The 26,490-nt window shown below is 42.9% G+C and overlaps 1 protein-coding gene across 1 annotated transcript; it reads left to right on the top strand.

Annotated features, from left to right (window-relative positions):
* Positions 1-575: 575 nt before the first annotated feature.
* LOC119859641 (complement factor H-related protein 1-like) lies at positions 576-17,634 on the top strand. The gene is made up of 7 exons (XM_038411959.2): positions 576-633; positions 1,924-2,085; positions 9,258-9,410; positions 10,906-11,082; positions 11,774-11,962; positions 14,114-14,296; positions 16,360-17,634. The coding sequence occupies exons 1-7, from the start codon at positions 576-578 to the stop codon at positions 16,551-16,553; spliced, it is 1,116 nt and encodes a 371-aa protein (XP_038267887.1). The 3' UTR covers positions 16,554-17,634.
* Positions 17,635-26,490: the final 8,856 nt, after the last annotated feature.

Raw genomic sequence — 26,490 nt, forward strand, 5'->3', positions numbered from 1 at the left:
CTTAAATATCAAGGTACAGGGAGAGAATTTATTTGAGCTTTATGAAGAATACAGTCCAAATTACTGTAAGTGCTTCTTTTGCATTACACTGAATTTCTCTCCACTTAGTTGGCATGATCCAAAACCCATTAAAATCAACAGGAAATCTGCCATTGACTTCAACAGGCATTAGATCGGGGCATGGGGATCTATCATTGCATTCACCCTAGTTGAGATCAGTCTTGTTCGGATACCATAATACTTAGATTTAAAACCTGTCCTAGCTCCTAGGAACCTTACTGACCTATACTGGAGCCCGTATAGCTGGATGGGAGTCAGTTGGCTCACTTGTTCAAGGAAACGTGGGAGGGAAATTACCGGAAGAAATTGATCTTTTTGAACAAATAAGACTGCTTTTTAAATTAAAATTTGCATACATTTGTGATGCAATATTGACAGAGTGTGGGGCCCAGCAGTGAAGGGATTATAAACAAGAGTGCAGCTTTTAAAAGACATTGATAAGGACAGAGTCCAGGGCACAGCACTACACTACACCAGCACTTTAAAATTGCGGGCCAAGCTTTTGAGGCACAGAGATGACCCAACTTGGATATATTGCCATTCTGGTATTATGGGCGTGCTCCACTGCATTAGGTAAGATGTTAAGATACAAACAAAATATAGACTTGTAAAAAGATCACGTAAAGGTACAGAGATAACTTGAAGGAAAAGATTTTTAGCACATACCACCACCTAGGCCTATTGGGGTAGGAAAAGCGAATGGTGACTTGGTAGTTCATCTGAGGGGCAAGGTAAAGCAGTGACACTGCTTCAAGGGCAGAGCCTGTTTTGAAGATGCTAATGGAGTAACTGTCACTTTGTCTGTGTAACAGCTATACAGAAAATTCTTCCTCTCCAAATTTAGCTGTTAGCTAGTTTATACCAGCTGAATACACCAGAAATGCACAATTCTTTGCATCATTGCTGCCTCCTTTCCATAATATTTCACAGAGATTAAGCATCACTAGTTATTGGTGATATGGTCTTGACATGCTCATCTCACCCACTTCCACCAACCACAGGTTGAGTTCTATTCTTTAGAGCTGGGTGAAATCATTCAACTAAAACTGCTTTCAATGAAAAATGTAGATTCAGCAACAAATGTGTGTTGATTTTGCCATATTGTTTCAGTAAAAAAAACCAAACTTTAAAAAAAAAATCTCAAAAAATTAAATCATTTCTTGGGACTTTTTTTTTGTTACAATTTTTTATTCTAAAAAAAGAAGACCTTGTTTCAAAATTCTTACATTTTATTTTAAAAATTAAAAGTGTTACACTATGCTCACAATTGAAATGAAACATTTTGTTTAATCCAAAACAATTTTGAGTGTATTTTTATTTGCTGCAAATTTTGGGGGAGAAAAAAACATTTTTAGCTCAATCCAACACATTTTTTTGTCACCAAGATGAAAAATCCATTATTTGCCTTAGCTCTAGCATTCATACAGCAACTTCTCTGCTACCACAATCGTGTGTGCTTGTCCATATGTTCCATGCTGCCTAACCATATTTGCATAAGTGCATTTTGGGGAAATCAGGGCAGCAAGCAAAATTCATTAGCAATGGTGAGAGCTCAATTTAAAAAAAGTCATGTTAAATAAACTGCTTTGCCTATTTTTGTGTCTTAATTAACTTTCGTTAGTAATTCCACTGTTAGTTACCCATGGCAATGTTTTCATTTTAAACCTTTACTGGGAGAGTTTTCATTTTGTTTCACCCAGAAGCTTTTCCTCAGCTTTTCCAAATGGCTCCTACAAAGTGTAAATCCTTTTTCATTCTCTTTAAATGTATTATTCTGTGCTAAATAATATCAGCAAAATATTCAACCAGAGATTTCAGATTACATACAGTATGTGTGAGTTTATGCATTTGCTTTGCTTTCAGCTGTTTCATGTGGTAACATAGAAAATGGGAGGGTAAAGCAAGTTTTCCTCTTCCATAGAAGAAAAAGAACATTTGAATGTAATGCCGGGTATATAGCAGAAAATGACAACAACAGAATTGAGTGTACTTCTTTAGGATGGTCTCCTGTACCCAGATGCATTCGTAAGTGAAGTTTAAATAAGGTTAACTTCCTCTATATTGTCCTTCAAAGAGAGATACGTTGCAGTTTTTATAGTACTCGAGATGTACTGAAATATTTACCCACTGTACATGGGCTGTATGCTGCTTATTTACTTTCATTATATACACCAGTCTTGGAACAGAACAGTCACAAAGGGCACTCAGTCAACTCCCTTTTTCAGAATTCTCAGCAAAACACCAATGCCAAGTTCCCAGGAAGCAACTCTGCAACATAGATTCATAGATACTAAGGTCAGAAGGGACCATTCTGATCATCTAGTCTGACCTCCTGCACAGCGCAAGCCACAGAATCTCACCCACCCACTCCTACGAAAAACCTCACCTATGTCTGAGCTATTGAAGTCCTCAAATCATGGTTTAAAGACTTCAAGGAGCAGAGAAGCCTCCCTCAAGTCACCCATGCCCCATGCTACAGAGAAAGGCAAAAAACCTCCAGGGCCTCTCCAATCTGCCCTGGAGGAAAATTCCTTCCTGACCCCAAATATGGTGATCAGCTAACCCTGAGCATATGGGCAAGATTCACGGGCCAGATATTACAGAACATTCTTTCCTGGGTAACTCAGATCCCATGCATCTAATATCCCATCTCAGGGAATTAGTCCTATTTACCCTGAATATTTAAATATCAATTACTTACCAAAATCACATTATCCCATCATACCATCTCCTCCATAAACTTATAGAGTAGAATCTTAAAACCAGATAGATCTTTTGCCCCCACTGCTTCCCTTGGAAGGCTATTCCAAAACTTCACTCCTCTGATGGTTAGAAACCTTCATGTAATTTCAAGCCTAAACTTCATGGTGGCCAGTTTATACCCATTTGTTCTTGTGTCCACATTGGTGCTGAGCTTAAATAATTCCTTTCCCTCTCCTGTATTTATCCCTCTGATATATTTATAGAGAGCAATCATATCTCCCCTCAACCTTCTTTTAGTTAGGCTAAACAAGCCAAGCTCCTTAAGTCTCCTTTCATAAGACAAGTTTTCCATTCCTCAGATCATCCTAGTAGCCCTTCTCTGTACCTGCTCCAGCTTGAATTCATCCTTTTTAAACATGGGAGACCAGAACTGCACACAGTATTCTAGGTGAGGTCTCACCAGTGTCTTGTATAATGGTACTAAAACCTCCTTATCCCTACTGGAAATGCCTCTCCTGATGCATCCCAAAACTGCATTAGCTTTTTTCACAGCCATATCACATTGGCAGCTCATAGTCATCCTATGATCAACCAATACTCCAAGGTCCTTCTCCTCTTCCAATACTTCTAATTGATGCGTCCCCAATTTATAACTAAAATTCTTGTTATTAATCCCTAAATGCATACCCTTACACTTCTCACTATTAAATTTCATCCTATTACTATTACTCCAGTTTACAAGGTCACCCAGATCCTCCTGTATAATATCCCGATCCTTCTCTGAATTGGCAATACCTCCCAGCTTTGTATCATCTGCAAATTTTATTAGCACACTCCCACTTTTTGTGCCAAGGTCAGTAATAAAGAGATTAAATAAGATTGGTCCCAGAACCGATCCCTGAGGAATCCACTGGTAATCTTCCTCCAACCTGACAGTTCACCTTTCCGTAGGACCCGTTGCAGTCTCTCCTTTAACCAATTCCTTATCCACCTTTTGATGTTCATATTGGTCCCCATCTTCTCCAATTTAACTAATAATTCCCCATGTGGCACGGTATCAAATGCCTTACTGAAATCTAGGTAAATTAGATCTACTGCATTTCCTTTATCTAAAAAATCTGTTACTTTTTCAAAAAAGGAGATTAGGTTGGTTTGGCACGATCTACCTTTTGTAAAACCATGTTGTATTTTGTCCCATTTACCATTGACTTCAATGTCCTTAACTAATTTCTCCTTCAAAATTTTTTCCAGGACCTTGCATACTACAGATGTCAAACTAACTGGCCTGTAGTTACCCGGATCACTTTTTTTTCCTTTTTTAAAAATAGGAACTATATTAGCAATTCTCCAATCATTCAGTACTACTCCTGAGTTTACAGATTCATGAAAAATTCTTGCTAATGGGCTTGCAATTTCAGGTGCCAATTCCTTTAATATTCTTGGATGAAGATTATCTGGGCCCCCCGATTTAGTCCCATTAAGCTGTTTCAGTTTCGCTTCTACCTCAGATATGGTAATATCTACCTCCATATCCTCATTTCCATTTGTCATGCTATCATTATCCCTAAGATCCTCTTTAGCCTTATTAAAGACTGAGGCAAAATATTTGTTTAGATATTTGGCCATGCCTAGATTATCTTTAACCTCCACTCCATCCTCAGTGTTTAGCGGCCCCACTTCTTCTTAGTTTTCTTCTTATTTATATGGCTATAGAACCTTTTACTATTGGTTTGAATTCCCTTTGCAAGGTCCAACTCTACTCGACTTTTAGCCTGTCTCACTTTATCCCTACATGTTCTGACCTCAATTAGGTAGCTTTCCTTGTTGATCCCGCCCATCTTCCACTCCCTGTATGCTTTCTGCTTCTTCTTAATCACCTCTCTAAGATGCTTGCTCATCCAGCTTGGTGTACAACTCCTGCCTATGAATTTTTTCCCCTTTCTTGGGATACAGGCTTCCGATAGCTTCTGCAGCTTTGATTTAAAGTAATCCCAGGCCTCCTCTACCTTTAGATCCATAAGTTCTTCAGTCCAATCCACTTCCCTAAGTAATTTCCTTAATTTTTGAAAGTCAGCCCTTTTGAAATCAAAAACTCTAGTTGCAGATTTATTTTTGTTAATCCTTCCATTTAGTTTGAACTGAATTAGCTCATGATCACTTGAGCCAAGATTGTCCCCTACAACCATTTCTTCTATGAGGTCCTCGCTACTCATCAAAATTAAATCTAAAATGGTATCCCCTCTAGTCAGTTCAGCAACTACTTGATGAAGGAATCCATCAGCTATCGCATCTAGGAAAATCTGAGCCCTATTATTATTACTAGCACTGGTCCTCCAGTCTATATCTGGGAAGTTAAAGTCTCCCATGATCGCGCTGTTTCCATTAGTATTTACTTTATTAAAAACATTAAAAAGGGCTCTATCCATATCCAAATTAGATCCCAGAGGTCTATAGCACACCCCAAGCACTATCGTAGGAGAGGCTTTACTAGTTTTCTTCCCCAATGTAATTTTTGCCCAGACGGACTCTGTCTTCTCCATTGCATCGCTTTTTATTTGTTTACATTCTACCTCATCATTGATATACAATGCTACTCCACCACCTTTACCTTTGTTTCTGTCTTTCCTAAACAGCACATACCCTTCAATACCTGTAGTCCAGTCATGACTACTATTCCACCATGTTTCTGTTATCCCTATAATATCTGGTTTCGCTTCCTGCACCAGTAGCTCTAGTTCCTCCATTTTGTTACCTAGGCTCCTCGCATTGGTGTACAAACATCTTAATTTTTGCTGTTTGGCCTCGCTCACATTTTGTACCCTATTAGGCACAGTCATTCTACAGCCAGTATAACCTATTAGACTAGTATCCACACCGCCCTCGCTCCTTATATACATTCTCCTACCCACGGCTGTATCCTTTCTTACTTCATCTTCTTCCCTCTCAATGCTAAAATCTGATGTGGAGATTACCTGGACATCTCCCAACCATCTCCCCCTAATTCCTAGGTTAAAGCTCTCTTTATCAGTTGTGCCAGCCTCCATCCTAAAAGTCTATTTCCTTCCCTACTCAGATGAAGTCCATCCCAAGAGAACTGTCCTCTGTCTGTGAATGCCTCCCAGTGGCCATAGATCCCAAAGTCCTCCTTATAGCACCACTGCCTAAGCCATCTGTTGATAGTCATAATCTTGTCACACCTTTGTCACCCTTCTCTAGGAACAGGAAGGATCCCACTAAAGATCACCTGAGCCTCGATTTCCTTAAGCGTCTTCCCCAGCCTAGCATAGTCTCTCTTAATACTTTCCAGCGAGAATCTAGCCGTATCATTTGTTCCCACATGAAGGATAATTAGGGGATTCTTTCCTGCTCCCTTTAGGATCCTTTTCAACCTCAGGTCTACATCCCTTATCTTAGCACCCGGAAGACAGCACACCCTTCTATTCTCTGGATCAGCTCTAGTTACAGGCCTGTCTATTCTTCTCAATAAAGAGTCCCCTATCACATAGACCTACCTTTTCCTGTTGACAGTGCTATTCTGCAGTCTCTCCCCTGTTCTCTCTGGCTGCAAGTTCTTTCCATTCCTATTTTCCCTTATAATCCTCTTCAACCCATCCTGTATCATCCTGGGGCTCATATTTGGTGTAGTCTCCCTTGACTCTTCCCCTTTTCCTATAGGACTAGCCTCTCTTCTCTTCTTCCTTACCCTTCCACCTTCAACAATAGGTTTTGTATTTTTAGTATTTGTGTGTGTGTGTAGAGGATCAGTTGTAATTACAGAGATAAAGGTAGAGGGCAAACTCTCTTACTGTTTTCCACAGCTCCCCCACCAAATCAGCTGCATCACAAAAACGAAGAACAAGATACATAAAAAGTAAAAGTTATTATCTGGCATGTTGGGAGAATGTGGGGTGCAAGTTAATCAAAAATTCCAGTTAACTAAGAGCTATACTTACCCATGGAATACCAATTTTCAAAGAATTCAAATAAAATACAACGGATAAAGTATAGTAGTAGTAGTACAGCACTGCAGAGAGCTTGGCTTCTTGAAGCACTTAGGTGTATGCAGGTAACGTTTTCTATATAGTAGGTTATCTTATGACACTATATATCACTATGGGCAGCGCATGGCCTACACCCAGATCACTAAAAATACACTTAATACTAAAACTATACTGAACATAATTTAATCTTTGATGATTCAGAAGGCACTTCAAGATCTTGCAGGGCCTCAGGGTCATTATCAACATCAATCATCATTGTAGATGTAGAAGGTGTAGAAGATTGGGCTGAATCTGTAATGACCCTGTGATACACTGGAAGCTGCTTTTTGAAAAACTGGCCGAAAATGGGGGACAGCAGCCAATAGGAGCTTCGGGAGAGGTACCCACAGGCGAGGGCAGTGCATGGAGCCCTCTGCACCCCCTTCCCCCAAGGGCTGCAGGGATGTGGTGCCCTCCCCTTCTGGGAGTGATGCGGGGCCAGGGCAGGCAGGGAGCCTTCCCTGGCCCCAGAGCACGCTAGTGTCACCCCAGAGCCGCTCAAGGAAAGCAGCGCCAGGCCGGAGCCCGCACCCCGAACCCCTCCTGGACCCCAACCCCCTTCCCTGAGCCCCCCCCGCACTCCTCCCTGCACCCCTCCCCGAGCCGCCTCGTACACCTTGCACCCCTTCTCTACCCCAACCCCTTGCCCTGAGCTCCTTCATGCACACCATACCCTCTCCGAAACCCCACGCTTTCTCCCAGACCCCATCCCCCTGCCCTACATTCTTGGCCCTGCATGCAATATCCCCACCCAGATGTGGCCCTCGGGCCAAAAAGTTTGCCCACGCTGGCTTACAGCCTTGTCAGCAAATGGTGGATTCCACATCCATATGGAAGCATTCTGTGATACAGCAATTTAATAACTTCATAGCATCAACCAGAACTCAGATTATCCATCCCGCTTCTCCATATTGTCACAATACTTACTCCAGAGTGACCAAAACTGATACAGTAACGACAGCAGAAAATTACACACTCAATACATATGATTCTTTGAATATCATTACACTTCACTTTATATGACTTTCCATTACATTTACACTGTTATGCCATACAGTCTCTTAACTAGTTTTGTCACCTTTTAGGGATAATGCAATATATGTGTACACTAATAATATCACAAACACAGCCTAAAAGAAAAATTAGGACTACACAAAAATTAGCCAAAAACATGTACAAAATTATACAAAATAGTGCTATTATAAAAATAAAACTACTATAGCACCTATATTTTGGTGAGTAGGTAGGCAGCAAGATACTGTAGAAGGGATTAAACAAAACAAAATGAAATTTTTCAAAGCCAGTGAGGGGATTTAGCTACATCATTCCCATTAATTTATGGGACGTTTAAATGGCTAAAACCCTGTCTAGATTTGAAAAATCTCAACCATAGATTTTAAATGAAAAAACAACATACTTTAGAGCACTATTGCCATTGTATTTGCCTTTACCTGTAGTACTTAATGTGCAGCATTACCTCATCTAGCATTATTGAACAGATTCAATCCTAATTCATCAAAAAACTTGAGTAAATCAAGCAACTATTTTAGAGAAGAGAGCTCCTTCTCTGCACTTTATCAGTATTGTTTATTATTTGTATTGTAATAGCTCCACTCAGGTTCAGAGCTGTGTTATGCTAGGCACTGTACAAACGTATAGAAAAATAGTCTCCAGGAGCATTGCATAAACTCTAATAATTTAATGTACTTGTTAGTTACATTTGGATGCTCTTCCTGTTTTAAAAAGGAATTTGCTCATTAGTGAGAATTTTCGCTTTGCCTTCACTTAGTCAAGCCAAAGTTACAACACACAGATAATGTCCAGTTTATGCTATAAATTGCAACCATGTTCGTACTCAGTTTAGAGAACAACCATGTTTTAATCAAGGACTCTGAAAATAGGTGTATTTTAAGAGTCAGAGTTTTTGTCTGCTCATGTTTCCAGTACTTTCATATGAGCTATAATTAACTTTGAGTTTCTGTCAGTGACTTAATTAGATCTAGAGAATCTGGGGTAATGTTTTAGAAACACCTATGTGAGTTAAAGCCTAAGTCCCAATTTCAAAAGTGACTTTGACACCTCGGCTCCTAATTACCACTGAAAGCCAATGGGATTCTGGGTCCTGAGTGCGCAAGTCACTGTAGAAAGTCCAGGTGCTTTAAAAACAATTTTACCCTGTTCAAAAAAATGCTTAAAGTTTTCACAAAAAAATTTCATTGACATTTCAAAAATTTTCAAATAAACTTGTCATAAAAATGACAAGTTTTTTCACAAAATATTTTGTGCTTTTTGAGAAAACAAATGTCAAAAATCTCTTTTTCTAAATTGACTAGCTCTACTAATGATGCATTGCTAACTATTATGGTAGTACAATATGTTGTATACAGTACACCATGTATTCCTGTATATTATCTGCAATAATCTTTTTGGTTATGTTGCTCTGTTTTTGTTCAGCAATACAATGTGGAAGGATAGAAAATGGGAAAATAGTGGACAAAGTTGAAGAAAAAACAACCTTTCAATGTAATCATGGATATAAATCTGAAAATGGAATTAATGAAACTACCTGTACCTCTGAAGGCTGGTCTCCAGTACCTATATGTATTGGTAAGAAAGCTTTCATTTAAGATTAATTTCTGCTAGTTCTTTTTTCCACTCAGACACATTGTATTTATTTGAAAAACCATCAAGTGTTTTAATAATCAATCAGTTGTATAAATAATGTGGAATGTAATGTGTTCTTAAAACAGATACCAAACTCTTGAGTTTGGTAATACAAAACCAGGTAAAATTTCTCACAGTACCTAAAATGAAGAAGGACCAGAACTCTAATCCTAAAAAAAAAAAAAAAAAAAAAAAAAAAAGTGCCAGAACACACAATTTCAACAGCAAGAATCTCTTATAATAGTAATGTACGTTTTTATTGTACACATGAAAGATGCTATATGTACGCACATTGTATTCTTCATTGTCTACCCAAATAAGATATCAATTTGCTGCTTGTGCTGCCTCTTCAGGTATCTTTTTCCGTGATTTTGTGTCTTCTGAAGATCGATGATTTGCAAGCCACTTCTTCACGTATGGACAAGCCAGGCCATCGCACACTTTGACACCCTTTTTCTGACAGAATTACATATTTATGAAGTAGACAATTTATCATGTGTCTTTTTGATAAACGGATGCTGGCAAAAAGCATGAATTAGTAGGGGTGTGATACAGGATTTTTGAAAAAGCGCACTAATGAAAATTCCGATATTTTAGCATGAATAATCATTGGTTTACTTTACAAGCATCAGAAATACCGGAATGCTATTCTGCCTCCTCCAAGAAAAGGGCTAGAATGGTGTTCTGGATCAACATGAGTGCAGAGGAGGACTTACCTCTCTAAGCAATTATCCCAAACAGAAAGAAGCAGGAAGGCATTCTTCCTACCGTAAATATATCTGCATTCATTCAGAGCTTGATCCTATGCTCAATTAAGTCAGTGTCAAAGCTCTCACTGACTGTAATGGTGCCAGATCCGGGCCTTAGAAATATAAGAAAGTGTGCTGATGTGGAAAGCTTATAAGGAATATGACCCATATTCAAAGATAATGTTGTACGGTGGTGTAAATTAGATCACCATATCCTAGCTTAAACTTGTATTTAGATCCCCTTACACCTATTCTCATCACTTAATGATGTATCAACTTTAAGGTCAAGACATTAATTACAAACAGAAACAATATTACTTCTTCTCTTATGTCAATTAACTGGAGCTTCTTCCTGTGATGTACATCTGTGAAAATAATGTTCTAACACAGGAAATGAGAGGAGCAGTGTTTCCGCAAGTCCCATCGAACATTCATGAAGTTCTCACATCAGACTTTTATTTTCATCAGTTTTGATGATGGAAATATCCCCCATTAATTATTATTTGTTTTGTTCTAGCCACAAAGACCCCCGTCAAGATCAGTGCCTCATTCTGTTTCTACAGCATCTAACATAAATAATTTTTACCCCCAAAGAATTTACCACATAAAATTGATGTAACACTGTTGCTTCTTCAATTCTGTTCCCCCTCGACCCCCATCAGTAATAGGTTAACACATGTGTGTTGCAGTTCAAGTGTGTCCACATCCACCTGACATCAATTTGGCAGAAATTATCAATGGGGAGAAAGCAGAATATCAGGCGGGTGATGTTGTTCAGTACAGGTGCTACCCAGGATACACTCTGGCAGGACCTGAAAGGATAACGTGCAGTGGAGAAAAATGGACACCTCCTCCAAAGTGCTTGGGTAGGATAATGTTTTGGTTCTTAATTCATTGGACTAAAGTAGGTAGGGAATAACATCCCTCTTTTGTCTCATAGTATTATTTAATAATGGATACTATTCTGGCTACTTAATGTTTCCAGCACTCCCATCGTTTCTGATCCTGCTCCCATACAATGCAATGGCAAAATTCCCATTGACTTCACTGGTATCAAAGGATCATGCTGAAGCATCATACACGATTTAATTTTAGGTAGCGCTGAATACTGATCAGTGAACAGGACTATCTAGTTGATAGATAGTAAATGGCAGATTATCTGGTATGGACAGCGTAGATAACAGTATCCTATTGGCTTTGCTTAACAATACTTTATATTAGAATACCTTTCATACATTCTTTAACAATGGGAAGTTACTGTCCCCATTACAAGAATGGAGAAACTAGGGCAAGAAATTAAGGAAATTGCCAAGACCACACAGCAAATTAATAGTAGAGGTGGGACTAGAACATGGGAGTTATGATTTACAGTTCCCTGATCTAACAACTTTTCAAAGTAGTCCACTTTTTCTTTCTTAAGCATCATTTATTCTCTGTGTGGAAAACAAAAAGGGAAGATGACTCTAGAAGTATGGAATCTGCAGTATTGTGTTAACATGGGAGGAGATAGTTAAACTTTTGTTCTACTTTTTGTGTGTTGCTCTTTTTTATTTAAAGCTCCATGTATTATCACAAGGCAACAACTGGAAACAAAAAAATTGCTTCTATCCAATGGCCGAAGACGTACAGTATTGATTCAAAGTGACCAAACAATGGAATTTCTTTGTGGTGAATATTCTGACATTAAAATCCCCTACCTCATCAAGTGTGTAGATGGGCACATGGATTTACCAACTTGTATATCTGGTAAATGTACTTAGTTCTATATCAGTTCTTTTCCTCAAATAAATTTGAGCAATAAGGAGGGGAGCATACGTGTAGTGGGTTAATGTTGGTTCCGGGCAGAGTTAAGCAAATCAGTCTTCCTTTCAGATTTATTTGGGACTTGGTAATTCAGGACTTCCTGAAAAAAAATCACCCTATTCATGTTTCTATTTAATTAAGCAGATAGCTTTAAAAACTCTGGCACCAGCCAAGCTGGTCCAGTGAAACACTGACAAAGGTAAACGTGGGCAGCAAGCCCACATCTTTCAAAAACATACGTTTCCTTTTACAGAGACAAAAAGCTTTATTTAATAGACAGAAGTAGGGGGAGGGTTTCAACACTAATTCACCAGTCCAGGTCTGAAACCCATAGAAAATGCCTTGGTCTTCTCTACCAGGGAGTAACCTACTTAAAGGAGAGTTTCAATCTGGACTTTCCTGACAATCTTTTCATTTGAAGGGTGGGAGGGTTTTGCCATACTTGGAAATAGCCAGAGATTTAGTATCCCCAAGCCTGAAGATCTTAGGCTACCTGCCAGAGGCCAGGCTCATGTGCATAGTGTCCCATTCCTCATACTAGTTCAGTGTCAGGCAAGCAGGGTTCAGACTCATAACAATATACATTGTTTACTATGGAAAATTTAGCTCAAATGCAACATTTGACCTCCCGTGAGATCCTGATGTTTCACCCAAAGTTTCCATGTGTAAAGATGTGATTCACCCAAGGCCCTGTAGGAGCTCAGATGGGAGTATAGCCCAAACTCAGCCTAAGTAATCTGGGAACTACTTGTCTAGGACTGAATATAGCAAGCCTTGCACCTTGGAACAGTGTAATTCCTTAATCACTTCTCATGTCTGCTCAAGGCCACCAAATACAGGAGAAAAACATTTTTTGTGGTTACATGCATTTTTGTAAAATTGGCAGTTTAGGTAACTGCAAGGCAGAAAAGAATTTTCTGGTATCATCTTGGATCAATTAGATCAGCAAACTAGACCAGTCATGTAGATTATGTGCACAAAAATGAAAGGATTAAGAGTGCAGATTATGTTTATTAATGACAAATTCAATGCAGTTTATTCCATGATTTCCAAAATAAAGGAATTTATGACCATAGATATTGTATAAATGTGTGTTAGAGTAGCCTTTAGGACCTTGCTTAAATGTATACCAGTTTGATCTTGCCCCATGGCTAAACTATTGATTTCAGTGAGAGCTGGATTAGGCCTGAAAAGCCAAAAATTCAGAGCATTGTGACAGATGAATACAGTAACTCCTCACTTAATGTCCTTCCACTTAACGTTGTTTCAAAGTTAGGTCGCTGCTCAATTAGGGAACATGCTCATTTAACATTGTTTGGCTGCCTGCTCTGTCCACTGCATGCAAGATTTTGTAGAAGAGCAGCGACTTTACAAGGGAGCATTGCACAAGGTCCTCTTCTCCACCTCCTTCCCCTCCCTCCCAGCGCTTCCCCCACCGCCAAACAGCTGCTTGGCGGTGGGGGAAGCGCTGGGAGGGAGGGGGAGGAACGGGGAAGCGCTGCATCTCCACTCCTCCTCCTCCCTTCCAGAAAGTCCAAGCGTCGCCAAACAGTTGTTTGGTGTCGCTTAGGACTTTTTGGGGGGGGGCGGGGAGGAGGAGAGGGATGCAGCATACTCTGGAAAGGAGGTGGAGTGGGGGTGGGAAGAGTGGGCCTGGAGTGGAGCGGGGACAGGAAGAGGCGAGCCTGGAGCATCTCCCGGCAAAGTCAGGGTCTGTTCTTCTCCGGGTAAGCTGCCACTGCTGCTGCAAAGGTGCTTCCTAGCGTCCTTGCCTGCAGTGGGCTGTGCCTGTGTGGGGTAAGCCAGGGGCACTTCCCAACCACACTACAGCACAGTACTGTACAGTATATAATGTCTTTTGTATGCCATAAAAAAATTTCCTTGGAACCTAACCCTCCCGCATTTACATTAAATCTTATGGGAAAATTGATTTGTTTAACATCATTTCACTTAAAGTTGCATTTTTCAGGAACATAACTACAATGTTAAGTGAGGAGTTACTGTACTGGTGCCATCAGCATGCTACATATAGAATAGCAAAGCCAAAAACATTTTTATCTGTACAAAATCATAACTACAGATATTTGCATTTAGGAACGGGGGAAAAGTGTGGCCGTCCACCTACTATTGAGAACGGAGACATAACTACTTTATCCCTAAATGAGTATGCATTTGGCTCTTCTGTAGAATACAGATGCCAGCATTATTATATAATAGAAGGAGAAAGGAAATCATACTGTTACAATGGAATCTGGACAAATGCACCAGTTTGTTTAGGTAAGAAAAATATTCAGGAATAAAAAGTTTTTAATTTATAACTAATTTAATTTTATAAACCATGATCTCCTGGCTACTATTTTGTCATTTCTTTTTCATGAAGTTGAAATTTATTTTCAAAACTGTCATTGCATTGCCTTTTTTTTTAAACTGTAAGTGACATGTAGATTTAACAGCATAATTAACTAGAGTTGATCAAAGTCTGGGAAAATATTTCTATGAAAATGTTTACAAATTTATCTCCCCACTTTTCCATTGAAAATTACCATTGAAACATTTTAAAATTAGTTTTATGATTAACAAACCAGCTAAAAAGGAAAGGACAGAGTGAAGTTAATTGGATTAAACCATATTTGCTCCTACCTACAGCAAAGAGCCAGAACATTGTATAGCCAAATATCCAGCATCAAGGAGTCCAGCTGCCATTCTAACCAGACTAACATTCACATCGGATTACCTGGTAGTCGATGTGATGGTTCTAGCAGGATGATGAACCAAGCTTAAAAGAGTAAAAATTTAGTTTTAAATACACTTGTGAGAATGTGCCATCCCCTCATAAATAAGGGTGGGAAAAAGGAGTTAAGAACATTGACAAACTGGAAAGAATGAAAATGTAGCAAGAAGCAGCCAGTTACAAAATGGCCACTTTAGGTTATGCCAAATGAAAAAGACTAGTCCTCGGAACAGCATGTTGGGGGGAAAAGTTCCTAAAAGAGGCCAAATTCATACCAGCAGAGTTCGTAAGGATCAGGATATCACAAAGGAATGGGTTATTGCTCTGTTTGCTGACTCCATATCCAGTGGTGTATTACAATCATAGTGCTGCAGATGGAGTAAACTGTAGCTACAAAGTTTTCAGCAGCTCCATGTGTGATACTTCCCACCAGCGAGAAAAAATTGTTGATTTCCCCCCATAGTGGGAGTAGGAATGGGGAAGAAAGAACTTACCTGCCACAAATCTGAGAAGTAAGAGAGCCTGGGGATACCTGAGGCAGCTGGCATGCTACCGGAGCCAGTAGGGACAAGGGTATTGGTGGGAATCAGGGATCAGTGGGGTAGGGGGGTGCTATGGAAGGGAGACTGAAAGAGGGATTAGTGATGGAGGTTGCGGTGCAGGTGTGGAAGTCTAGTACAGCGGGGGTAGGGAGGCAAGGGTGGATCAGTGGGAGCTGGGGAGAGGGACAGGAAAAAGGGTGGTCGAGGATATAGAGGAACCTCTAGAATATAGCAAGCCTGTCACTTTGGAGCAGTGTAATTCCATAATCACTTCTCAAGACTGCCATGTACAGGAGAAAAGAAAAACAACAACAACATTTTTTGTGGTTACCTGCATTTTTGTAAAACTGGCAGCTTCCCTCATTTTGCCCCTTTCTCAAAACCGTCCCTCCTCTGCCCCTCCCTGTCACCACCACCTCCGCCTCCCTGGGGATTCCACATGACTCTGTCCAACAGAGAGGCCACCTAAATTACCTCAAATTAGGCATCACAGCATCATCCACTACCTGGGAAGAGCACTTGCAGCTGCCTGCCCATAACTCAGTTGAATGGGCTTGACATCTCACAGGACACTGAACAGCTCCTGAACAAACTCTACCTACCTCAGAGCTTGGTTTAGTTAACACTTTTTTCAAAAACATTTTATTTGGAATTGTTCCTAATTTCTATTTTATGCTTGGTAAAAGCACTTAATTAATTGTAGCTAGAAAACATTTGATTAGTTTCATGCTTTTATTGTCCTACTGCTTCATCACTAAAAGGAATGCTACACTCTTCTTGCAAATAGTCTAAAAACAGTGACATTACCCACTAAATTCAGATTCAGGTAACACTAATCATCCGTAGTAAGTGCCTTTCAGAAAGTGGAGAAAACTGTTTGCTTTCTCCTAGGACTAAAGTTCCCTACTTGGGATCACATTTACATCACGTATTGAAGCCAACGAGCTTCAATGAGAGTCACAGAGGGCACAATGGCCCTTAATTATTTTATCATGGGATCTCCTTCAATTTCACTGTAGGATTTTTCCATTTGGATTTCTATAACAATATTTCTGTTGTTGTTACAGAGCCATGTGTTGTCACACAAGAAGACATGAGATCACACAACATAGATCTGAAGTGGGCTTCAGCTCAAAAACTCTATGTGTCACATGGAGATTTTGTAGAATTTAAGTGTAGATCCAGTTTATTGCCAAATTCTTCAAATAATTATAGAGTGCAATGCAATGTGGGCCAAATACCTTATCCCCAATGCACTTAGAGATGGGTGAATGTAGGAGACTTCACCACATGTGAATGGCAAGTACCCTTTATTATTATGCTCATCGTGGTCCCTCTGAAACAGATCCCCAGGGTTTTATCATTCAAACAAGAACTACCACCAGACAGCAGTCGCTCCAGGAATGGTAGAATAGCAACAGCTAATTCATGTTAACTAATGCTATAGCGACACTTTTTAGGAGTAATGCCTCCAGAAATAACCACAGCCAAGATGGTGGAAGATATAAGCAATCCTCACAGAGATCAAACAAACAAAGATAAAATTCCAGAGGCCCTTTAGAATGAACTGCAAAGAAAACAAAATTGGGGTTTGTGCTCTTTCTTGCTGCTTTATGATGGCTAATGGTAGCCTTAAAGTGGGATTTTTTTCTCCCCCATCCTTGCATATTGCACTATAAATTGAGACCTAGTTTAGAATGAAAGACTAAGATGACTGGAGAATGAATGTAATTGTGACATCACAAGAACAAAGAGTGAAAATTAAGCAAATAAGACAGGATGTGATTTTTAGTCAGATAGATAACAACAACAAAACACAAAGAATTACAGTCTAATTTCAGTTACCAAGATCTCATGCCCCTAAGTATGTTAAGTATGTTAGAGCATACAGTAAACATGCTCTGAGACCTCGCAGTGGTCCTCCAGCAAAACCAGGGAAGTCCATATGCCTGGTATTTCTAAGGTAGAAAACAAAGCAATTAAAAAAAACTTTGTAAACAAGAAGAGTCCTTTCAGGCCTTCTTGCTACTTTATAAAGAAACAAAAGGGGGCATAAGCTAATTTTTTTAAAAATTGCAGGTTACCTTTAAAGAACATGCTTTCTGTCCTCTCATACATTCACTGGTATCTTCTGAACCCTTCTTAGCTTCCAACAGTGATCTCCCATATTCCTCAGGAGGAATTATGACCATTCTGAAATGGACCGCCACCCCAATTTTATCAAACATTACCCACTTCTGTTGCTTGAGGCAGATCCTCACTTCACCAGAATTATATAAAAGCTACTCATACTGCCACTGGCCCATCCACTTCAGGCTTCAAATGCTACATACGCCAAACCTGGCAAGCAAGAAAGCAAACAAACCTTACATGAGAGAATGCATTAAGCAGATGTCCAAATGGTCAGATTTCAGAGTAGCAGCCGTGTTAGTCTGTATTCGCAAAAAGAAAAGGAGTACTTGTGGCACCTTAGAGACTAACAAATTTATTAGAGCATAAGCTTTCGTGAGCTACAGCTCACTTCATCGGATGCATTTGGTGGAAAAAACAGAGGGGAGATTGATATACACACACAGAGAACATGAAACAATGAGTTTATCATGCACACTGTAAGGAGAGTGATCACTTAAGATAAGCCATCACCAGCAGCAGGGGGAGGAAAAGGAGGAAAACCTTTCATGGTGACAAGCAAGGTAAGCTATTTCCAGCAGTTAACAAGAATATCTGAGGAACAGTGGGGGTGGGGAGAAATGGTCAGAGTATCCCAGCTGCCAAATATTCACTGAATTCACACTTCCCTACACCTTCCCAGTCAAGAAGCACAAATAGACCAAAATTGTCTTACCATACCTATATTGTGGTACCTACTGGCTCAGGAAATTGATTCTTCTCTCTAAGAGTAGACCTTTAACAGAGTGAACAATAACTAGAGGACACATCTTGTAGACATTACTAAAGCTGTGTTGTCACTCTCATGACATTTTATGTTCTTAAAGCCCCAGCTCAAACGATAGGCAAGAATCTCAACCTTCAGATCCAAAGCTGAATGTCCCTGGAGTTTAGATCTGAGGTTTTAGGCTTAGGTTAATCTCTACCGAAAACAAACGGTTACAGGATGTACAGGAAATTCACATCACAACTGTGAAGTGTACACTGCTTGATAAATCACAAACTCAATTATTAGAAATGGCTGTCACCTCTTTTATTCAGGTCCTACAATTGTTTCCTACATTATTATATTAATGAACAGTATCATTTTTTTATAAATATATGTTAATAACCAATACAATATGGTGGGGAGGAAAGACTGGAATATGACATATGTTTGAGGACAACTCCAAATACATTGCATTAAATTAAATGGTTCTCTCTCTCTGCTGTATTTCCTTCATTAACATTTCTCACTTTACAAAGCAATGGCTTGATCTCATCTGAAGAAAGGTTACTAGAATAGGGCTGATTTACTATCAGCTTTTTTTTTTACATTAATTTTTTCATAAAAAATATATATACTTCTCCCCAAAAATGGATTTTTCTTTAGAAAACTGAATTTTTTGGCTGAAAAGCTGTTTTTGACAAAGTTGAAATTTTTCCATAGAACCCCACCTGTTGCTCACTATTTTTCCAACCAACTCCATACTTGAGGTGCCATAATCTCTTTTGATAAGCTATGCTTTCCTTTATAAATACAGCGCTCAGAAAAGTGGTGCTGCAATACTGGACAGTTCTTATTAAGGAGATCGCTTACAGAAAAGTATCAGCAACAATTGCAGAAAGCCAGGATTTGGTGGAGGATAAGATAACAGAGGGAAGGCCACGGGAGCTTCTATAAAGTATTTTTAAACATTTTTATTGTAATACATTTAATGGATTTGGGGCAAAAATTCTAATTTCTTCAGATTTCCCCCAAATCTTAAGTGATAGGTTCAAACCCAGCTATATGATCTCCAGGCACAGTTTAGGGGACAGTCCAATGCTCAAATGTTATGAGAAATCTTGCATAGAAAGTCTATGCATAGATGGTCTATGCATTATATTAAGGACAGTTTTAGGAAACTGAAAATGGTCTGAATTACCAAAAGAAGATCAATAGACAAAATAAAGCTTTTTGCATGACTTTTTTTATTTAAGGTTCATAAACCAATAAAATATCCAGTGTTTCTTAAAATACATGTTTCTTAAGTTTTAAGTGGGCTACAAGGTCAAACATTTTATCTTTAAAAATAGTTTAGTAACATTTTATTGGATTTCTAAATAAAATGTGGCCGGTTTCACATCCCTTGAAGCATCAGTGCTGTTGACGTCTTACCTATAAAAGCAAACATAGTTGTTGTTACTCTTTACAATATGAAGTTCACAGATCTTTGAGCACAGTTCTGTAGGAGGTGGAGAAAATAGTATCAACAATGGCAAAGCAAAAGTCCACCAAAATGACATCTGACATGAATGTCAGTTCTTATATATCTATCTAACTTTAAATAAAATGATGCTACATCACACTTGTTTTTATTTATTCTTCATCTAGTATTCTATTAGGAATGGTTTTCCCACAAATCCTATGTGATAGTTTTATTTCCTTTCTAACTGAGGCAGTTATATATAATGCTCCATAGTGCATGAAAAATGCGGCAGGGAGAGAAACAGTAATTTGAGATCCATCACTGAAATAATCCTAATATGGAATACCTATAACCAGCAGTATAGCTCAACTCAGATGCCACATACAGTTTTCATTAAGGTTCTGCTTGACCGGACCACTTGTCTAGTATTACAACAACGTGTTGCAACACAAGGAGTTTATTGTATGGGTCCTAGACTGGGAGTCTCACTGTCAACCTGACATTGCTGCCAAAGCAATGCATTCAGTCCTAAAAATTGAAGGTTTGTGGGGCAAGAAGGCACTTCACTTTGCTCCCTGATATTCCCACTCCAGTGGAAGTGGACAGCAGCACCTGTAGCCGTCCTCTGCTCCACAGTGAGGAGTCTTTGAGGAAGTGACCATTCTTGATACACAAAGATGACTAACTGATTTGCCCAAGGTCACTGAGTCAGTGGCTCTCTAGGGATCAGAATCAGGAAGGTATCCAAAAATAGGCTAGCAAAAACACACAATCATTTGAAGGCATCCATTATTTAGATCAGGCACTCCCCATTTTTTTTCCATGTAGGACATCTTCTCATGGTTCCAGTTCCACAATCCCTTGAGTCATGGTAAGAAACTAAAGCTGGTTTTGGCAGCAAGAGGTGGTGTTGGGTTATTTTATGGGGTGGGGGTTGTTGGATGTGGTAGCAGGAACTACTCAATTGGGATTGGAGCTGCCTCTTCCTCTCTACGGCCACACTGCTACAGAAAAGCATCATTAATTCGTTGCTGTGCTACGTTCAATTGGGGACAACGCAACTGACTCCCAACTATGTTTGGGCAGAGTTTTCCTGGAACGCACCATGACACAGGCATTTAGGAGGGAAGGGAAGAGAAAAGACCATCATCTTTTCCGTAACTGGTGTTCAAGACGTGTTGCTCATGTCCATTCCACAATAGGTGTGCATGCTCACCATGTGCACCGGCACTGGAAGTTTTTCCCCAGCAGTACCCGTGGGGGAGCACCCCTAGTGGCAATTCTATGCTGTGGTATAAAGGGAAGCTGCACGCTCCCTGCACCCTTAGTTCCTTCTTGCCAGTCAACTCCAACAGAGGGGAAGGAGGGCAGGATGTGGAATGGACATGAACAACACATCTCAAAGAACACGAGTTACAGAAAAGGTAACTGTCTTTTCTTCTTCAAGTGATTGCTCATGTGCATTCCACAATAGGTGATTCCAAGCTATATCTGTTGGAGGTGGATAGGAGTTCACAGACTCTTGGGACGCAGTACCTCCCTGCTGAGCCTGGAATCCTTCCTGGTTTGGGAGACCATCACATAATGCTAGGTGAACGTGTGAACTGAAGACCATGTGGCAGCCCTACAAATGTCCTGAATGGGAACATGGGCTAAAAAGGAAGCCGACAAGGTTTGCGCCCTAGTCAAGTGTGCCCTCACAAATCGGTGGCGAGGGAATTCCCGCCAGATCATAACAGGTACAAATACACAAAGTGATCCAATTGGAGAGCCACTGAGTGGAGATCGGCCAACTTCTCATGTGTTCGGCCAAGGCGATGAACAGTTAGAGGACTTCCTGAACAGCTTAGTCCACTCCAGGTAAAAGGCCAGATCCCGTCTCACGTCCAGCATGTGGAGGCGGCACGCCTCACTGGATGCATGGGGCTTCTGAGAGAGCATCGGCAGGAAGATGTCCTGACCCATGTGGTAACCACCTTGGGGAGGAACAGAGGATGTGGCCAGAGCTGGACTTTATCCTTGTGGAACATCATGTACGGGGGCTTGGAGGTCAGGGCCCTGAGCTCCGAGACCCATCTACCTGACGTGATCGCCACCAGGAAGGCTACCTTCCACAAGAGGTGCGACCAGGAGCACATAGCTAGAGGCTCAAATGGGGGACCTGTCAACTGGGCCAGCACCAAGTTCAGGTCCCACAGCAGGACTGGGGGCCTAACGTACAGGAAGAGACGATCCAGTCCCTTAAGGAATCAGCCAGATATAGCATGGGAGAATACCGTGTGCCCCTGCACAGGTGGGTGGAAGGCCAATATGGCTGCCAAGTGCACCTTGATGGACAAGGGCGCTAGGCCTTGGGCTCTAAGTTGAAGGAGGTAGTCTAAAATGAGTTGGGTCGGAGTAACCATAGGCAAAACACCCCAATTGGCTGCCCACCGGGAAAACTGAGAACACTTCGCCAGGTAGGCCTGGTGCATGGAGGGCCATCTGATTTCCAGGAGGATGCGCTGAACCCCTTCCGAGCACGTCCTTTCCTCCTGGCCTAACCATTGAGCAGCCATGCCGTGAGGTGGGGTGCTGCTAGGTTGGGGTGGAGGAAGTGGCTCTGGTCCTGGGAGAGCAGGTCCAAGCAGGATGTCAACGGCCACAGCAGGGCGACTGCCAGCCTCGTGAGAGTCCCATACCAATGTTGCCTGGGCCATGCTGGGGCGATCAGGAGGACCTTTTACCTGTTTTTATCTTCTCCAAGACCTTAACAATCAGCAGGATCAGGGGGAAGGCATAGAGAAGCTGGCCTGACCAGGATAGGAGGAAGGCATCGGAGATAGCACCCATGCCCAATATCCCCACTCCCCATAACAGATACGGGGACACCGGCGGTTCTGTAGAATCATGAACAGATCCATTGGGGAGTTTCCCACTCTTGGAAAATCCTGTTCACCATCTTTGGGTGTAGCGACCACTCATGCTGAGAGGAGAAGTCTCGGCTCAGGTGATCCGCCCGTGAGTTCCAGGCACCTGGTAAGTGGTGGGCTTGCAGGCAAATATTGTGGGCTATACAGAAGTCCCACAGCCTGAGAGCTTCCTGGCAGAGAGCAGAGGAGCAGGCCCTGCCTTGCCTGTTGATGTGAAACATCAAGGCCGTGTTGTCTGTGAGAATCCTGACCACTCTGTCGTCCAGCTGTGAGTGGAAGGTCACGCATGCCAGCTGAACCACCCTGAGCTCCTTGACGTTTACATGCAGGGCAAAGTCCTGCATGGACCACAGACTTTGGGTCTGAATATTCCCCACATAGGCTCCCCACCCCAGATCCAACGTGTTGGACACCAGCTCCACCGATGGGGGCCTGGCCCTGAGCATGTTCCCCGGGGAGGACCACCATTATAGGGAGGTGATCACTGGTTCGGGCACAGTGAGGACCTTGTCCATCCTGTCTCTGGACCGGGAGAACACCGAAGCCAACCAAAGCTGGAGGGGCCTCATCCTGAGCCTAGCATGGTGAACCACATATGTGCATGCTGACATGTAACCCAGGACCTGGAGGCACACTCTGGCGGTAGTCACGGGGAACCTTGTGACTGTGTTGATGAGTCCTTTCAGGGTCTTGAATCTGTCTGGTGGGATGGAGGCCCTGGCCAATGTCACATCCAGGACTGCCCCGATAAACTCTATGCGCTGCACCAGGACTAACATGGACTTGGTGTTGTTTACCAACAGGCCCAGGGTGGTGCACGTGGACAAGAGGAATGCCACATGATCCCACACCTGCGACCTGGAGCTGCCCTTGACCAGCCAATCATCAAGATGGGGAAGATCTGAACCCCACTACGTCTGAGGTAGGCCACCACCACAGAGAATCACTTTGTGACTACCCTGGGAGCAGTGGACAGGCCAAATGGGAGGACCGTAAATTGGTAGTGTTCCTGCCCAACCATGAAGTGGAGGAAACGCCTGTGCCCCTCGAATATATGGATGTGGAAGTATTTGTCCTGCAGATCGAGGGCAGCATACCAGTCCCCAGGATGGGGATGATGGAAGCCAGAGAGACCATGCAAAACTTGAGCTTTACCATGTACTGGTTCAGGCCTCACAGGTCCAGGATGGGCCTGAGCCCCCCTTTGGCTTTTGGAATAAGAAAATAGTGGGAGTAGTACCCCTGGCATCTGAACTCTTCTGGCACCACTTCCACCACTCCTAGGCTCGAGCAGGGCCTTATGAGAGGGGTCCTCCAGGAGTGATGGGGACGGAGGATGGTTGGGCGGGGTAGAGGTAAACTGGAGGGTATAGCCCCGGGAGACCGTTTTGAGGACCCAACGGTCCGAGGTCAGCCACGACCACTCAGGGAGAAAAGCACACAACCGGTTGGAGAAGGGAAGCTTTATTGCGGGTGGATCCCTGATATGAACTGGTAAAGTCGCTCCCGGGCATCCCATCAAAACTGACATTTCCCCTCCTGTTTGCCCTTGGAAGGCCCAGGCTAGGGGGCAGACTGGGACTGCCTCTGGGGACGTTTCTTATAGTTCCATGACTTTTTATAAGGGGTCTCATATTTAGAACGGGTGGCCTGGGTGGGAGCCTGCTGAGGCTTAAACTTGGTCCTGGCCAGAACTGGGACATAGAGGCCAAGTGTCTTAAGCGTTGTGTGGGAATCTTTCAGGCCATGCAATTTCACGTCCATCTGTTCCGCAAACAGGGACTTGCCGTCAAATGGAAGGTCCTGCAAGGAGTTCTGTGCCTCACTGGACAGCCCCGACAGCAGGAGCCACAATACCCTCCTCATGGACACCGCGGAGGCCACAGACCTTGCAGCCGTATCTGCAGCATCTGACACTGCCTGCAGAGTTGTCCTGGCAGCCGCTGTACCCTCCTCCACCAGAGCCTTGAAGTCTTTCTTGTCATGCTCCTGGAGGGAGTCCTCGAATTTAGGCAGAGAGCCCCACAAATTGAAATCATGCTACCCCAGGAGGGCCTGATGGTTTGCCACCCTTAATTGGAAACACAAGGAAAAATAAACCCTTTTTCCTGGATGAGTCCAGCCTCCTTGAGTCTTTATTTTTCAGACTAGGGGCTGGTTGGCCCTGCCTCTCCCTGTGGTTGACAGACTCGATCACCAAGGAGCTGGGGGCACTGTGGGTGTACAGGTATTCATGCCCCTTGGCAGGCACAAAGTACTTGCATTCCACCCTCTTAGAGATGGGGGCAAGGAAGCTGGGGTTTGCCGTAAGGCGATTGAAATTTTTGTCACCCTTTCGTGGAGTGGAGGGCCAACCTGCCCAGTACCGAGGCTGAGAGGATGTTGAAGAGGGAGTTCAAGGGTTTCTCCACCTCCTCGGCTTGAAGGTTGAGGCTCGATGCCACCCTTTTCAACAGTTCCTGGTGGACCTTACAGTCCTCCTGCAGAACAGGTGGAGGAGGGGCCGTAATCATCTCATCAAGGGAGGATGAGAATGGGGGTGCGGTACTCTGCATACCTACCAGTACCGGAGATCCTACCACTTGGTCGCCATCCGGGCACAGAACCAGAGACGAACACCCCTCCAACTCCTTTCTGGGAGGCTGAGAGAGGGAGGCCGACGGTCTCTCTAAGGCTCCGGCCACCAAGCAAGCCACCACTGGGGGCTGTGCCATGGGCCACGGGGCCCATTGGTATCATGGTGCCAGCCAAGGAGCCCGGTTCAGCCTGACTAGCTTGTCCCATTGACTGACTACTACGAAGGGAGACCGGGCTGGCGTACGACCTGCCACTGTCCCAGGACTGGGAGGAGTGGTGGCATCAGGAATGGTTCTGATCATGAGACCATGGCGTGGAGGAGCGGGACTACTGCCAGTAGCAGCTGCTCCGCTATTGGCTCCGACGGGAGGATCTGTGACGGTGAGGTGCCGGTGATTGATGCCTGGGACTACAGGAGTGGTGCCCCAGCAGGGTCCTGGAGCGAGACAAAGAACGGGAACGGCATCGATGCCCATAGCGCAACGGGCTATGGTAACCTCTCGGAGACAAGGACCTCTGGTGCCGTCTGTCCCTGATCTTGACGGGGCATGCTCCCATCGCACGGTCTACAGTCCTTTGAGGTGGAACAGTGCCTGGAACTCCTGCCAGTTGGAACCCAGCCAGACAACCTGGTGGGGTCAATGGGGACCGGCGCGGACTGCACACGGGGTGGTCGCTGAGCGGCCAAAGGCATCAGGAACATTCCCTAGACCACGAACAGTACCGACCAGGCGGTGACTGCAGAGATCCAAGCAGCGACTTGCCTCCGGACCGGGGAGCCAATGGTGGCAATGCCCCTGCAACTGGCATAATATCCTTGGCCGCTTGCAGGGCCTCCGGCGTGGAGAGCACCTGGACATCTGGGGAGGTCAGTGCCAAGTGGGCCGGGCTGCTCCGCTCATCCTGAGTCAGAGGCCTGGAGGCTGATGAGGATCGAGAACTGCCCAACTTGGATCTAATCTCTCCCCTGGTCTTGCTCCAGTGTCTCAGAGAAGAAGACCTCTTCTTAGCCTTTTTGGCATGCCCCACGGACAAGGAGCGGTGCCGACTGGTGGAAGGCACCGAAGGGTCGCCACATACCGACACCGCAGTACTCGGTGCCAACTCGGAGCGGCGCACCGGAGTAGAGGTCAACGCCGATTCCATCAGAATGGCTTGGAGCCGAATGTCCCTTTCCTTCTTGGTCTGAGGCTTGAAGAATCTGCAAATTTTGCAGCGATCGCTGAGATGGGTTTCCCCCAGACAGCGTAAACAGTCTGTGTGCGGATAACTCACTGGCATCGGCCGCCTGCAAGTGTTGCATGACTTAAAGCCCAGGGCATGGGGCATGCCCTGACCTGGGTGCACTAAACTAACACTAATCTAAATA

The sequence above is a fragment of the Dermochelys coriacea genome, chromosome 8, assembly GCF_009764565.3.
Source record: "Dermochelys coriacea isolate rDerCor1 chromosome 8, rDerCor1.pri.v4, whole genome shotgun sequence".
Taxonomy (NCBI): Eukaryota; Metazoa; Chordata; order Testudines; family Dermochelyidae; genus Dermochelys; species Dermochelys coriacea.